This window comes from Dasypus novemcinctus, chromosome X (genome assembly GCF_030445035.2).
Source record: "Dasypus novemcinctus isolate mDasNov1 chromosome X, mDasNov1.1.hap2, whole genome shotgun sequence".
Taxonomy (NCBI): domain Eukaryota; kingdom Metazoa; phylum Chordata; class Mammalia; order Cingulata; family Dasypodidae; genus Dasypus; species Dasypus novemcinctus.
The window spans coordinates 54,180,482-54,197,484 of NC_080704.1; the positions used below are offsets into that span (position 1 = coordinate 54,180,482).

At 41.2% G+C, this 17,003-nt stretch overlaps 1 protein-coding gene across 2 annotated transcripts in view; it reads right to left on the reverse strand.

Annotated features, from left to right (window-relative positions):
• SLC9A7 (solute carrier family 9 member A7) overlaps nt 1–17,003 on the reverse strand; it is a 145,021-nt gene that overhangs the window by 38,888 nt on the left and 89,130 nt on the right. For both annotated transcript variants that reach the window (XM_058291848.2, XM_004483955.5), the window contains exons 7-12: nt 16,728–16,869; nt 14,812–14,917; nt 12,896–12,984; nt 12,700–12,813; nt 8,175–8,286; nt 3,131–3,284 (exon numbers count right to left, since the gene is read on the reverse strand). In XM_058291848.2, coding sequence (XP_058147831.1) covers nt 3,131–3,284; nt 8,175–8,286; nt 12,700–12,813; nt 12,896–12,984; nt 14,812–14,917; nt 16,728–16,869 — 717 coding nt within the window. The remainder of the gene's footprint in view (nt 1–3,130; nt 3,285–8,174; nt 8,287–12,699; nt 12,814–12,895; nt 12,985–14,811; nt 14,918–16,727; nt 16,870–17,003) is intronic.

Genomic DNA, 17,003 nt, shown 5'->3' on the forward strand with positions numbered 1-17,003 from the left:
TCAATCTTGAAAGGTCACATACTGTATAACATTCACAAAATGACAAAAATATAGGGATGGAGAGCAACTCAGTAGTTGACAGGGGTTAGGGATGGTGGGGATAAAGTGATAGGTGTGACTACAAAGGGTACAGCATGATGAAAGATATTTGTGGTAACAGGATAGTTCTGTATTTTGATTGTGGTGGTGGATACACAAATCTATACGGGTAACTAAATGACACAGATCCATGCAAACACATTGTACCAATGTCCGTTTCCTACTTTTGATACTGTACTACAGTATTATAAGATGTAACCATTGGGGAAAACTGAGTAAAGTGTATGTGGGACCTTTCCATACTACTTTTGCAACTTCCTGTGAATCTACAATTTACTGCAAAATAAAAAACTTTAAAAATTATATGCATAAGAAAACTTGAATGCACTGAAATCTTATGGCTCATAAATGAAAGAAACTCGATAGAAGTTTTCCAAAATTTGACAATTCCAAAAATTTACATGACGTTACCAATAAAGATTAATGAGGTTCAAAGAAAATTTTCCAAAATATCCATAAGAAGTAACAAATTTTGATCACCTTTGCTAGAGAAAAGACTGATTTATATATCACTCTATAGAGAGTCTTACAAAATTGTCATTTGAAGAGGAGATCAAAAAGTAGGCAGAATTTGCAACTTAGCCTAGTGTCACAGGGTGCTTAAGAGTTATCTCCTCTTTAAGTCTTGGTTTCCTCATTCATAGAAGAGTAATAACAAGAGAATAACAGTGGATATGTATGAATATATAATTGGTTTGCTGTGAAAAATACCAATATAATACATAGAAAGCACTTAGAATAGTGCCTGGCATAAAACAAAGGATCAGTAAATGAATCCTAGAATGGACACTTTTGATAACCTGCTTAACAGAAATATAACCTGCTATAGAGAAATACTCTGCTTTCTCCTTCCTAACAACTCCCAGCCTAGTTCAGGCATCCTTGTCTTGACCTATGCAGCTTGTGTACCTCAGGAAAAGCTGCCCACTCTCTCAGCTCTGGTAAGACTAGCTGTTCTAACGGCCCACTTTTTGAAAAGGGTTAAATGGAGTGCAAAATGTCATAAGTCAACTCACTACTCAGCGGAAAACTGTTTGGCCCTGTATATGTTGGGGGTGGGGTATGTGTGAAGAAAGGACTTATAAATTATAACATGAGGAACACACATGATTTAATCAGATTCTGAGCATCCAGGTCTTCCACTGGGTGACCAGACAAAAAGGAGCAGGAAGTAATCTCAGAGTTCACCAAACACAAAGAATCTCAGCTGTGGACAGGGTAAGCCTCCTTTCTTGCCAAGATGGTGCCAACTTATTTCTCGTGTTAAAACCAAGAGATTGCAAATGCTCCTCCTGAGGATTATTCTCCCAAAGATGGATTATTTTCCTTAATCCAACCCTTGAAATTCATGCCAAGAAGTTGAAATTCTAATCATTTCAAATTTTACCACATAAAATCAGTCCCTAACACAACAACCCTTACAAGCAGTACAGCACAGCGGTTAAGTGTGGTGTGGACTCTGTGGCAAGGCTGCCTTGGTTCAAATCTCAGCTCATCCAGGTAAAACAATGTGACCTTGGGCAAGTTACTGCTCTGTGTCTCAGTTTCCCGTCTCTAAAATGGAGATAACAGTAGTAGCTCCCTGATAGGAATATGATAAGGATTATCTTAATATATGCATAGCTCCTTGAACAACACCTACAAGTGTGAGTAATTATTATGACTGTCACCAAGAATCCCCCATGTAGGCTCTGCAGACCCTCCAGGATCAGACGCTGTGACACACTAGCCCAGAAATAGTGCAGTTCATAGCAGTCAAGCCCAGGAATTCCTCCCTACCATTAACATGGAAATCTCAAATGGAGGAAATTATTCTCTCAAATTCTAGCTTTCTCCTGACCCCAAGGATGATGGGGAGATCCTTGTTCGTTGTCTCTCCTCCAAGCTATGTATGCTCTGCAGCTGTCTTTCCCATGCTTTCTACAGTCTGGGAGAATTCTGGGAATACAACTAAAAACCAGCAGAGAAAGGAAAAATGCATTACCTGAAAAAAACACACAAAATACCCCAGGCTGCCACCTTGTGGCTTCTCAGAGAATTATTCGTCACGGCTTTCACTATCCAAAACTGGGGCATCTTCGCACTACACAGTTTTGTACTACCCAAAAGTCTTCTTGTTCCCAATCATGTTCACACTCTGCTGACCTGAAACTGTAGGAGGTGGTCAGAGCCTTGCCAATGATACCAAGCATAATGCTCAGAGTTGAAAGGGACTTTGAAGGAATGTAGATAAGTGCCTTCACTGAGATCCCAACTGCCTCACTGAAGTTGAGGAAAACTGAGGTCATAAAGTGAGAGGTTTGTCTTAAACCAGAGCCAGAATTAATCTGGGGGGATGTCTCTTGATCTCTGTTCCGATATCATCTTTACCATAAGGTACTAGAGCTCACAAGCACACTTGTGGAATTCAAATGCTGTGAAAAAATCAAACTCAGGTCAGTGCCCTTGACAAACCCGTCTGTCCTCTCCATCCTGACACAACTGCAAAAACCACAGGCAAAGAACATTCATGAGACTGTAACAGATAAGGGTTACACAGGAAATGTCACCTATTTTTTTTTTTTTGCACTCAAGGAAGAACAGTGCATATATTTTCATATTACAACAGAAACTCTAATTCCCTCTGTTTATTTCTGGTTGGTGAGCTTATTTATTTTTAATGCCTTAGGTTTCATTTCAAAGGAACATGAAATAGTAGATGTTATCAAGGGCTTGATCTACTCTTTCTCCTGCATCTTTAAGCCTTTTTGAATTCCTGCCCTAATATCACTACTTCAGCAAGATCCAGGAGTTTCTAATGCCTTGTATTTTTGTAGACATAAAAAGTTTAACAACATTTCTTTTCACCTGGAAAACTTAATACTTTGAAATTTTACTTATTTTTTATTTTTAATCACTAACCAAACCAAACCAAAAAACCTGTAAAACCTTTATAAGCTGTGGCACACCCTGCATGGGCATATTGAACATTCTCAAGTACAGTAGCAGGAGACATATTTAAACACAAAACTGGCCTTGGTTTCAAACTGACCTTATATTAAGCCATGACAACATAGGCGTTGTGCCTCCGCCAATGATCCAGACAGTGAAGAAGACAATGAGGAGAGTGGTTGTGAACATCATCTGGCGAGCATAGGATGCCGTATCTCGGATGGCCAATGCAAATGCCATCGCTCCCCTGAGGCCTGCAGAGACCAAAGAGGAAGATCTCCTAGTTATACTGCAAATGACAATGACACCTCAAAATCCATTACTGCCTCTCAGGGTTAATTAACAGTATCCCTTTATGCTTAGAGAACCAAGTTGTTTTACTCAGAAAGAAGAAACTTAAAGGAATATGAATTTTTCGTATTTGGAGCTTTCTGGCAAAAAAATTCTCAAATGCAATTAGAAAAATACTGCACTACTTTGTATACCACATTTTCAAATAATACTCTTGTATTGCTTAAATAATTCTCCTGCTAGTAACACAAAGTAAAAAGAAAGGTAATCAAAGGGGGAAATGGAAAGGACAAATGAGTTTATATGGCTATGAGTCTCCAAAAAGAGCCAGGAGGTTATCAGAAGGGTTGCCCTTATGACACCTGAGCAGAGTCCCAGAGACAGATCAAGTAGATATAACCCCGAGTATTGGTTCTTCTGAGGGCTACAGAGATGCACAGGTTCTATGGTCATGGCAGATGGAGTTCAGTGCCATGTCAGTTGGCCCTACTTTGGAGTTTGTGTTTCTGTGTGATGGAGCTGGACTCAGATGTGATCTTTGTCCACAAGCCTCTCCTGCTACTTTTACCGGAACTGTAGTTGGTGCTGGGGTTTAATATATACCCAGGGCACCTGAATCTCTGGACTGAGCCTCAACAGACTTCAGCTCCTACACTCTGGTTTATCAGACTTACCCCACTCAGCTAACATGGAGGTGAAGAAGGTCAACCACCACACCAGGGAGCCAAGAGTGCCTACAACTGAAAGCAGGAGAATTGCATCCAGCATCCATGTGGAATCTAAGCCCCCTCTTGATATAGATATGGAGTGAACACAACCATTCCAAGGTCCACAGGATGGAGGAATAGAATATGGATCAGAGTGGACTTACTGATATTCTATTTATGAACTATTGTGATTAGTAATCAAAGAAAATGTGGCATTGGTGTGGAGAAAGTGGCCATGGTGGCTGCTGAGGGTAGGGAATGGGAGGAAGAGATGAGATATGGGGGCATTTTCGGGACTTGGAGTTGTCCTGGGTGGTGCTGCAGGGACAGTTACCAGACATTGTATGTCCTCCCATGGCCCACTGGGTGGACTGTGGGAGAGTGTGGGCTATGGTGTGGACCATTGACCATGAGGTGCAGCGGTGCTCAGAGATGTATTCATCAAATGCAATGAATGTCTCATGATGATGGAGGAGGTTGTTGTTATGGGGGGAGGAGTGGGAGGAGGGGGGTGGGGGGTATATGGGGACATATTTTTTAATGTAATATTAAAAAAATAGAGACAAAAAATATAATTAAAAAAAGGTAAATAAGAAATAATAACCTCTCTAATTCTGTGATCCAAACACTACCCAAGCACCACATACACAGTTATAAATTTGAGAAACAAGTTAAGTGTGAAAACATCAAATGTAAATTTACAACAAAACACAAAATAGTTTAGCACTTCCTTAGCAAAAGGGGAAGCCAAGCAGAGAATTGCCAATATAACATGCTCCATATCAAGAGCTGGCTAAGTTTTTTTGGTAAAGGGACAGATGTTAAATATTTTAGGCTTTATGTGTAAAGAGGCAATACCAAGAGTATCATGTAGGTACTTATACAAAAGAAAAAACTTTCTACAAATTTTTATTGACAGAAATCAATAGTATAATAATAATGAGCACAAAATGTTGAGATACAGATTTAGTAATAAAAAAGAAGGAAATTCTTTTGGGGGATATCATACTTAATTTGGTTTCAAAGTAGTATTCTGTATCGTCAAAGAGATTGCAAATGTTCGTCTGTAAAAGCCATTCTTAGCTTGTGAGGCATGGGCAGGGTTTGGCCCAGGGGCCAAACATGATGTCTTCAAGGTTCATCTATGTAGTGGCATGTATCAGAACTTTATTCTTTGAGGTTCATAAGTTGTTTTTAATAAAAACTGTATCCATAGTCTTTAGTGCATGTCTAAAATAACTTTTTATTCACCAGGGGCAAGAATACATGTATATTAGATGAGAGAAGCAGAAGTTGTATCTACTACATCTGTATATTTTTCCACCTTTCCCAATTTCACAATTTTATTCATCTGAGAGCTTCACTATGATTCAGCAAAGAACAGTGACTCGATAAAAGTTACATTTTTTAAACAGAACAAAGTTAATGTTTTCTGTTAATCTGCCTTAGTGAAATATTTATATGCATCTAGGTCATCCAAAAGTCACCTATGACATGGATCAAATTTAAGTCTACAAAGGGATGTTGTCTTAAAGAAGAAAATTTGGGGGTCCAAAGGGAGATAATGTATATTTTATTTTATTAAGTAAACATTGTAAGCAACAGGATAGTGAAAACTCAGATATTTCACATCCTTAAGGAATGAGTTCCTTTTGGTAGCCATATTTCTTCCAAACTGAGGAGCAGAATTTTAAAATAATTTTTTACTGGAGCTATCCCTTAACAGCACTGTATACTTCTCAGCCTTTTAGTAGGAAGGTAGTGAATATATTTTAAGTTAAGCTATATTGATGTGGGCTATGGGTGGGAGGCTCTTTGTCTCTTCAGAGATAACCTCAACCTAAGCTGTCTGTCCTGACTTGTGGGTGTGGGATGATGGGGGCTGCAGCCCTGCCCTTGGTGACCATGGCAACGACTCCAGTCCCAGGAAACAGTTTATCAATGCAAACTCTATAGACTTTGAATATTCAGGGAAAATGGAAACCAAATGTGCGAGAAACTTATCTAGAATGTATGAAGTCCATGCTAAAAGCTTACCTAGGATGTGGAAGATATATGCTAATTCAAGCCTATTGAGAACTGAAACAAAAGGACCATTTGGCCTTTCCTCTCTGTATAAAAAGAACTCAGAAATCTTGTTCGGGGCTCGGGTTCAAAACAGAAAGCTCCCGAGTCCAGCTGGCCGTCAATAAACCATTTTTCCTTCTCAAAATCATTCCTGAGTCCTCGCCTTTCTATATGCAAATAATTGAACCTAGTATCAAATTCTACAACAATATGAAGCTTAAAGTCTTTGGCACAGCATTGAAGCTTCTCCGTGGTGTAGACTCTATAGAGCAGTGGTTCTCAAACTGTGGTCCTTAAACCAGCAGCAGTAGCATAAGCTGAGAGCTTATTAGAAATGTAAATTCTCAGGCAAACCCCAGAATCCACAGTCAGGCCCAGCAAGCTGTGCTTTAACAAGTCCTCCAGGTGATTCTGATGCAATCTAAAAGTTGACATCACTAGTATAGATGCAGTTTTCCTTTTCACCTGCACCCTCTTTCTTCCTTACTCCATGTGTCTTACATTTAAACCAGACTGCTATCCTTCCCTGAAAAAGCCCACTTAACAATGTTTTTGGCCTTTTCAACCTGCTGCCTCCTGAAATTCCATTTCTTCCAAGCCCAGTTTGAATGCTACCCCCTTTGTGGGTCCTGAACTCTCCTCTTCTTGTCCACATTTATTTCATATCTCCTTTCTGCAATGCACCAATCTCTCTTGGGAGAAAGTTAGCTCTCTGTGCACCTGCCCACCCCACTCCCATCCCCAGTAGACTGTGAGCTCCTTGAGGGAGGTTGGTCTGTATCCTCCACAATCTAGAACTATTAATATATCTCATAAAAAGAGGATGTTGAACAAATGTTTGTCACAGTGAAAGGAAATAATGAGAAAAGCCGGTAATGATGGCAGGCTGCACATGCCAGTTAGTGCCAGACAAAGTGAATGCTTTACTGAGCAGTGCCAGCTGGTGTGATTTCAGTATGACTCAACGATGCGCACCCCCCGCCCCAGAGCTACTGCCTACCAATTCGGCGGCTGCTACTCACTATGCCTTCTTTTTTTTTTTTTTTTTTTTTAATTTTTTTATTTTTTATTGACTTTGTAATAATATTACATTAAAAATATATATGTGAGGTCCCATTCAACCCCACCCCCCACCCCCCCTCTCCCCCCCCCCCCAACAACACTCGTTCCCATCATCATGACACATCCATTGGATTTGGTAAGTACATCTTTGGGCCCTGTTCCCGCTCCTACACACATGACAGAGGTGCCTTTAAGAATCACAGTAGAATTTTGGCCCAATATCTCCTCCCCTTGTTTGATAGAGATGCTCTGAGGTCTTGTCTATGTAAAGGCTGATGCCTACCACCCTCACTGCAACATCTACTCATGCCAATTGCTATCTCCTTTCTTTACTTGTACAAATTTTTTAATTGTCCTTTGTTCACTCAGTGGTTTCTCCATACTTCTCAGCTTTGTAAAGAAAAGGGTAGCATTTGGAGACAGTAAAAATCAAGTAGAACTACCATAGCTATTACCTTCAGGTTTTGGGTTCATCTTGCTTATATGAGCATATTGGATTTCTTTTTGCTCCATATAAAGTTAGAGCTAGGAGGGACCTCAGCTAGTTCAATTTCATTATTTTACAAGTGATGATACTGTAACTGGGAGGTATTGAGTGACTTGGCCCATACTTTTTCTCGTTAAGGAGCTATTTTCCTTCTAATTTAAGGTTTGGAGTCCTTCTGGAAGCTTAAGGGTTATAAGCATCTACTAGAAAACAGTCAAGCACTTTATATATATATAGGGCCCTTGGGTGATGGAGATGAACTAAAAATGTGGATATTTTAGCAGAGAACGATCACATTTCATAGTATGGTTTGCAAAATCAATACTAATTCAGTCGAACATGTACGTCTGTGTGTTCAGTATTGCAGGAGATACAAATAAACCAGAAACTTTAATTTCTGTATTTTTTGAGACTTACTGATTATATTTTAATCAAGCTATCATTGTCTACTGTATAAAACTCATTTTCTTTACACACACACACACACATATATATATATATATATATATATATATATTTTTTTTTTTTACCTGAAAACATCATCATGTGTTGAAAATTCCAGCCAATCTTATGCCTTCTGCCCAGGTTGAGGAAAAAGGAGAGTGGGTAGATGTGTGCAGCTCTGCCCAGGAAGATGGCAACCTGACCACCAGGTAGACGTTAAGGACCCAACAGATTTCCAGAATGGCACTTACACACAATCTCTGGTAGAACAGAGACCTTTAGGAATGCTGTGACACCCTGCTATAACCAGGAAAGCTGCACAAAGAAGCCAGGCTAGGCTCACAAGCATAGTCATTAGTATCAGGAGCCCTCGGTTGGACCCTCATTCCTTACTGGTTCTTACCGTTGCACCTGGGGGACTGCCGCTGTTCCCCTAGGGACCACGACAGAGCACCCCCGGCCAGGAATCCAGTACCCCCCCAGCTGTTGTTTTTAATTGTTTCCACTATGAGTATATCCAAACATTACCATGCACCCTGGACATATTCCCTGTATAACTCCCTGTCAACCATATATAGCCTGTCAATAACATCCCATACCAGTATTCCTCTGCTGCCATTGTTGAACCACTCTGGGATCCAAAACTTCCTGTAAAGCAAAGCCCAATATAATGTCAGGTTCCCTTACTAGTAAAATGGAATACAGCGATGAGTTTAAAGGTTAGATCTAGAGTACGTATTGATTTGGAAAAATTAGATACAACCCCAGCTATTGGTTCTTTTGAGGGCTAAAGAGACCCATGGGCTCTATGGTCGTGGCAGATGGGGTTCACTGCCATGTCAGTTGGCCCTTCTTTGGAGCTAGTGTTTCTGCGTGATGGAACTGGACTCAGATGGGATCTCTTTTCATAAGGCTTTCATGCTACTTTACTGGAATTGTAGTTGGTGTTGGGGTTTAAGATATATCTAGGGGATTTGAATCTCTGGACTGACAATATGATAGCCACGCCCTGAACCTCAACAGACTTCAACTCCTACACTCTGATTTATTGGACTTACCCCACTCAGCTAACATGGAGTTGAAGAATGTCAACCACCACACCATGGAGCCTAGAGTGCCTACAACTGAAAGCAGGAGGATTGCATCCAGTATCCATGTGGAATCTAAGCCCCCTCTTGACATAGATGTGCAATGGACACAACCAATCCAATGTCCACAGAGAAAATGTGGCATTGGTGCGGGAAGGGTGGCCATGGTGGCTGCTGGGTGCGGGGAATGGGAGGAAGAGATGAGATGTGGAGGCGTTTTCAGGACTTGGAGTTGTCCTGGGTGGTGCTTCACGGACAATTACGGGACATTGTAGATCCCCCCAGGGCCCACTGGATGGAACGTGGGAGAGTGTGGGCTATGATGTGGACCATTAACTATGAGGTGCAGCGATGCCCAGAGATGTACTTACCAAATGCAATGGATGTGTCATGATGATGGGAGAGTGTTGCTGTGGGGGGAGTGGGGGGTGGGGGCGGTGGGGTTGAATGGGACTACATATTTTTTGAATGTAATATTTTTTTAAAAATGAATTAAAAAAAAAAAGAAGCCAGGCTACTTAGTCTCCTTTTAAACAAGTCTCCTAACAATGAGTGGAATCCAAATGGACAACTTTCCCAATCTCCCAACCTCTCCTTCATAGAGATCATTTCTAGCCTATTAAACCCACTGTTGTAACTTCTTGATTTAATGAAAATGGTGTTGACCAAGTCCCCAATTTATCTAAAAAATGAGTCCAGAAAACGCTAAAGTACCATAGTAGGGGGTGAGGGCTTAAGAGAAGTAAGCAGTGTGCTAAGCTCTATTAAAAGAAAAATAGCAAGAAGAAATAATTACTAACTCTTGAGGCAGACCATAAAGAGAAAGTTGGCTGAGTGAGAGTTTCCAAGTTGTACTTGGAAGTAAACATCAGGGACTCTAACAAATAGGAAGATCCTTAAAATACGAGGTAGGGAAACTTCTACTATTCATAACCCTAAAACTCATTCTGATCACTCACAAGAATCAATCTGGGGAAGTTTCTCTACCTAGTGTCTTAGGCTACATAATAAATGCAAAAGAAGGAGTGTGGGCAAGGAACTCTAGTGTGGAAACTAAAGAATTCAGGGAAACCAGTCATTCGTCACTTGCTGTGTTTAGAATAGAGCCCAACAGAGAGTTCCCCACTCCTCCGGTCAAAGACGGAAACGACTGTGAGAGCCAGAGGAACAGGGAGCTTCCGTTTAGGCAAAGCACCAGCTGCAAGAGCTGCAGCTGTTTCATACAGAAGGGAGGGCTGAACTGTCTTCGGCCTCCTACAGGGTAAAGCACTGGCTTTTTTTTTTTTTGGTTGTTTTGTTTTGCTTTTTTAAAAAAAGGAAAAAAAGCAGTGCTTGTAAAGCACATTCTATCCCCAAAGCAAAGCAAAAGCCTTTAAGTGGTAAATGGCCTTCGGGATGCAGACAGCACAGAAATCCAACTCACCCTCTGACAGGGCCCTCATTTGTAAACAATGACTGCTGAACTCACTAACTCTCTCCTGGGACACAGCGTTATGAATAAAAATGAAAACAGCCTGCAAGGTCCTTCTCAATGAGGTTTATAAAAACCCCAGTCCCCTACATTTTGCTATTTGTCTGCTGAGTGTGTAAATCCAAGAAATGAGCCACCCATGTAAGCATATAAATTTCTAACTAGAAGGATGCCAGCACTGCATTAGGCCACTATCACTTTCTAGGTGCTTGGTGGGTGTCACTTATTCCTAGACAATAAATGAAAAGGCCAGAAAAGAAAAATACTCCTTTTTGCCAGCATTCCAAGACCTACGAATATCCGTGAGTCCTCAGAAAAGGCAAATATGCATGCCCAGCAACAGAGCACTCCTGCTGAGTATCTTGAACTGGAGGCTCAGCTGGATTACTATAGTTCCAAGCCCCAGAAAAGTTCACTTTAATGAAAACAATATCAGGCTGAGTGAGTAAAACTCTCAACTGCTTATCCATGCCTAGGCATTCACGTCCCTCCTTACTTGAGAGAAGTCAACCACAGAGTGTGCCTCTCTTCCAAAACCAGCACTAACAATGGGACTAAATCAAGGAACCAAGTATTTTCCCATTGAATCTTTTTACTGTTCTTTTTCTTCTTCTTTTTTAAAAGATGTATTTTCCCCTCCCCAACCTGCTATATTTGCTGTCTGTGTCCAATCACTGTGTGATCTTCTGTATCTACTTCTCTTTTTTGTCTTCTCTTCTCATCTTTCTCCTCTAGGATTCACCAGGATTCGATCCTACAGACCCTGATGTGGAGAGAGGTTCCCTGTTAATTGTGCCACCTCAGTTCCTGGTCTCTGCTGCGCTTCACTTTGACTCTCCTCTTCATCTCTCTTTTGCTGTGTCATCATCTTGCTGTGTGACTCACTCATGCGGGCACTGGTTCACCATGCGGGCACTGACTCGCCATGCAGGCATGCTTTCTCTTCTTCTTTTTCACCAGGAGGTCCCAGGGATCAAACCTGGGTCCTCCCATATGGTAGGCGGAGGCCCTTCACTTGAGCCACATCTGCTTCCCTCTTCTTTTTCTTCTTATAGGGAAAAAAAGAGTATTTTCCACCATGATTCTGTAACAGTAGGTAAATTTAAGGGAAGTGTGGTAGATTGAATTATGTGCCCCAGAAAAGGCATGTTCTTAATCTTAATCTGTGTCCCTGTGGGTGTAAACACATTGTAAATAGTTCAGGTGTGGCCAACTGAATCAAGGTGGCTCTTACTCCATATTACCTGAAGACTTATAAGGAGAAGAAAGTGAAAGCCAGAAGTCAGAAAATCAGGAGAGGAGCCAGAAGCTGCAAGTCAGTGGAAATCAGAAGAGCAGATGAGAAGAGAGGACATCACCAGGCACTGGAGGCAGAGATGTAAACCAAAGAACCTAAGGATTGCCAGCAGCAAGCACCAGGATGCTATAGACTCTGGGAGAAAGCAAGCCTTGCCAATATCTTGATTTTGGATTTCTTCCTAGCTGCAAAACTATGAGCCAATCAATTCCTGTTGTTAAGCCAACCCACTGTGTGGTATTTATCATAGCAGCCCTGACAAACTAAGACATGAAGGCAGGGTCACTGCCTGCAGGCTTTCCTGGGTAGTGTGGGAAAGGGCTGCCCATACTGGGTGTGCAGTCAAGAGCAAGAGTAATAGGACCTTCAGGTCATCCAAATCAGGGAAATCTCCTGAATTGAAATTCAGACAGCAATGAAATATTAAAAATAATTCTGGAGACTGATGGGATTGTTGACTTTTTGATTTGCTCAGAAGGAACCTTTACAGAACAAACTACCATCTGCCAATCACTATCTTAACAGGAAGCCCATCTTACAGAGAAAATGTAGAAAGGACAATTTTAGAATAAATGCCAGTCCTCTCAGTTGAATACACTTAGCTTGATGAAATACCACATAAACCTTGTTTTTCTCATCATGAAAAGCTTGTGAACTAGAACTGGCCCAGTCATCCACCCTAAACAGAAATTATTATAAACTTCCCAATAGTGGTTGTTCTCCATGTAGAAAATGATGAAATGAAAAAAGGATACAAAAGCTCCAATGATGAAAATGGGGCTGAAAACGTGCTTCTGGAAGGTAAACAGCGCCAAGCCCATGTAGGAAAAGATGAAGTTCTCTGCCAGGAAGTGTAAAACCTCAAAAAGCTGCATGGAGAGGGAAAAAAGAAGCTGTAAATCTTTCCTTCTTTTAACAGGTAATTCATGCTTAGTAAGAGATTCCTCTCACCTGCTTGGTTCGACTTCTTGATTCCACCGACAGATTGTTGTAGGTATAATGAGCTTGTGTGATTCCACAGAAAAGGACAGCTACAACACCTGTCAAGAGATTTTTTAAAAAATCAATAGGAAAAAAGGGCAGGAAAAGCCCCCCTGCACTTCCTGAATCTTTCTGTAAATTTCCTACTACTCAAATCTTTGTGTATGGAAGGCTCCTCCTGCCATCCCCCTCCAATGCTCATATCAATCTTTCCTTCTCCAAACCCTGCCTTTCCCTCAAAGTCAAGTCCCTCTGCCCAGTTTTAAAGGCATTCTCTCCCTTCCTCTAAACTCATACTCAATTTAATATCTGTATTTGGCATTTTGCATTCATCCCCTCAAAGAGAATGGGAGGGTCCATCATACACCTTTATCGTATTTCTCTCCATTCTTAAAATTTAAATTCCAGTTGTGGCAGTTTGAGATTATTTGTGAATCTCAAAAAGAGAAAGATGGTGTTTGTAAACTATTCCTCTGGGTACAATACCCTTTGATTGCATTAAATTCAGCTGGGGGGTCTTTGATTGGATTACCTGTTAGGATTGAGTTAGGGCTTTTCTGATTTGATTGGTGAGGCATGACTCCAGTCGAGTCCCCACCCCTTGCTGGGTGTGATATAAACAGACACATATGGACAGACACAAGAACACACACGGGGCGGGGGGGACAGAGAACTCTGTCATTTTGATCCTGCCATGAAACAGTAGTTGGAGCCCCGGGGATAGAGGAACCATTTTGCCTGATAACTTACAGGTGACCTTGGGAAGAGAGCAGAGACTGATAGAGGAAGCACTGAGAGACAAGCACTATGCCAGCCTGTGGCGGAAATCAGGAAGAAGTGGAGCCTCAAGAGGAGGAGGAAGCCCAGAGGGCAAGGTAGAGACCAGCCAGAGACTGGCAACCATCTTGTATCAACATGTGGCCACTGACTTTGGTGAGAAAACAACCTTGAATTGGACTTTCTACGGCCTTATGGTTAAGTTTTTACCCCAAATAAATACTCTTTATAAGAGATTTCTAGTACTTTGCAGCTTTTTGGCAACTAATACACAAACCAATGCTTTGTTTTTGCATAGTTTAGGGCTTCAGATAAAAATGACAAATTTCTGAGTAGATTGAGGGTACTGTTTCATTTACCCAATCTTGATTTCTAGTTAATAGTAACAGTTTTGTTATGTAAGACAATTGATACATTTGGTAATTTGCCTGTATATTTACAGACAATTGTCCAGTTTTAAAGAAATGGGGTATCTTAAAATGTTGCACAAAAAGATATGCTGCAATATTTTGAAAAGATGATAAAAGGACTTCCTACCTATCTGGATTAGGCATAGCAATTCTACTAGATTTGTCTGGTAGAAAAAGTCGGTGATTTATTTTTGTAATGAGAGAATGTACCAGAAATTAAAACCACACGATAACAGCATTAATAATGTATGAAACAGGTACTACAAAAGCATGGTCCTGAAAACTAATGATTAAACAGGGATGGAACAATGAAAAAATGTTTCATCTGAGAATACAAAATTACCTTGAAAAGGACACATTTTTTGCTTGTTATTGTTTGTAAAATAACATAGCAATCTAGGGGAGGATACAAATAAGATTAATATACGCAGCTAAACATGGATTGAAGTTAGAATGAGTATTTAAAAACATAATTGAGTTTGAAATAATAAATTTTATCCTTTAAAAAACATGTAGTTTCTGGAAACTAAATTATTCATTAAGACAGAACACCAACCTTGCTCTGCAATCTTCTATATGGATGCTCCTTGAGCAGTTAATTAACCCATATAGCTGCTGTTAAGAATTATTTCCTGCTCCCAAGCTCCCAGACCCTGCTACAGGGAGGGGTAGGGTGAGCCAACAGCAGAGAAAACCAACCTGTAAACCCACAGGCTTCTGCCAAGAGAAAAGTGCTCCAGGACATCAGGAAGAAGAGAGCTGTCTCCAGCAGGGGGAAGCAGTGCAGCTTAGTAAACTTGGTCACGTCAGCAGGCTGTCAAGGAATGCATCTCCAGGCACAGGGCTCAGGATCACTAAGACCACACTCCATTAGCCCAGGACCCCCTCCCTAAGGGCTACCCTTTCCCTTCATTCTTTCCTTTGCAAAGAACCTTAAAACTGCTGCAAATGTTCTTTGACTAATAAAGAAACTGGAGACTGGTTTTATATGTTGCTTGTAACCTGCATGATTCCAAGAGGCGCAATCCCAGCCTAAGGCTAAAATGGCAGGTTAATTCTGGCAAATCTGGGCATGCTTTGGGCAGGCCTGGGAAAACAGGGCCAGTGAGATTTCTATTTCTGTGGGCCACTAGGAGCTGAGTTCACCACAGCAGGTGCTTAATAAATGCTTGGGAAGCGTGCACACGCGTGTGTGTGTGTGTGGAGGCACAATTAATTCCATAGAGCACCTATAAGGTGCTGGTGTCTCTGATGCCCCTATTACCGCCATTCCATGCAGGACTGGCACAGAACCATCTCGTGTGTGGCTTTACTGGACAAGATATGTTCCCAGGGCAGTAAAAGGGCCTCTGTGAAGGTGATCTAAATCTGCATTGTCTAATATGGCAGCAACTAACCATATGTGACTGTTGAACATTTAAATTGGGGCTAGTCCAAAAAAAAATAAATTGAGGCTAGTCCAAATTGATATATGCTATAAGTATAAAATGTACATCAGATTTCAAAGACTTAATTTTAAAAAATGAATGTACAGCAATACCTCAATAAATTTTATCTTGATTCCATGTGGACACAATGTGGCCCACATTTGTGGCCTACAATATATTTCTATTGGACAGTGTTGCCCCACATGGACATGAAGGAAGATTATGATAAAGAGTGCAGCAACACCTGTAGAGGATGGCCTGCTCATTCTGTACTATGCTTTCATGCTTTTAAAAAATGTTGTATAGTCCTTGACTTAAGGAAGACTGACTTGCAGTAATTCCCACTGATGACTGTGATGGTTTGAAGCTACATGGACCCAAGGTGGGTCTTAATCCTCTTACTGGAATCCTCTGCAAAAGAATGAAATTCAGAGAGGAGGTGAGGAGGGTGAGGGTGAAAGTAACAAAAGCCAGAAGATGAAAGCAATGAAACCTGGGGGAGAAGGGAGAGACTAGAAGATGCTGCCATGTGCTTTGCCATGTGCGGGGAGTCCAGGATCACTGGCTGCCAGTCTTTGGGGAGAAAACATTGCCCGATGATGCTTGATTTGGACATTTTCACAACCTCAGAACTGTAAGCTTATAAGCTAATAAATTCCCATTTGCCAACCCGTTTTTTGTATATTGCATTTTGACAGCCTAGCAGACTAAAACAATGACCCTCAGCTAGCATCAGTGGGAATTATGGCCACATTTACACCATACGGCCTGAACAACAGACAGCAGTAGCTACCTTTGGTCTAACATACTTCATGGCCTGCTTCCTTACAGCCCCTGTGAGGTGGTCCCTGATTCTAGTCCCCTCCTAGCTCCTCCACTCTCTTTGCTCCCTTAAAGCCCCCGAGCTCCTGTTTCCAACTGGCTCATAAGAAAGGAGAGAAAAAGCAAAGGTCTGAAAATAAAGCCAAGTCTACAGAGTTGCACTCCCAAACATTTTCTCAGGCCTTTTGAGGTAGGGGGTCCAACCTGTGTGTTTCACCAGAGGGACACATTTCAGGAGGCTCAACACCCCAGTGGAACAAGAGAGTTAAGATTCATAACTGAGAGGAGGAAGAACTTTCTTTGGGAAAGCGTAATGCCACAATAAGCATACCCAAGTAGGTGCAGAATATATACAAAAAAGGATATTAGAGCAGTCACAACGCCGGTCACAGCTCCCATGGTGAAAGAGCCACTAAATATACCTAGAAAAATGCCAACTGACTTAAAAAAGGCAGCAGCATCAAAGGCATGAGTGTTCAGCCCCGCTGGCTGGTAGGCAACAATAGATCTGGAGTTCAAAAAGAAAAGAGTTAAAATAACTGTGCTGGTTTTACCCCATGGTACCTAAAAATATCTTCCAACTTAGCTATATTCTGAAAGCACTACCCATGGTATATTCATTTAATTTAATCTGCATTCTGA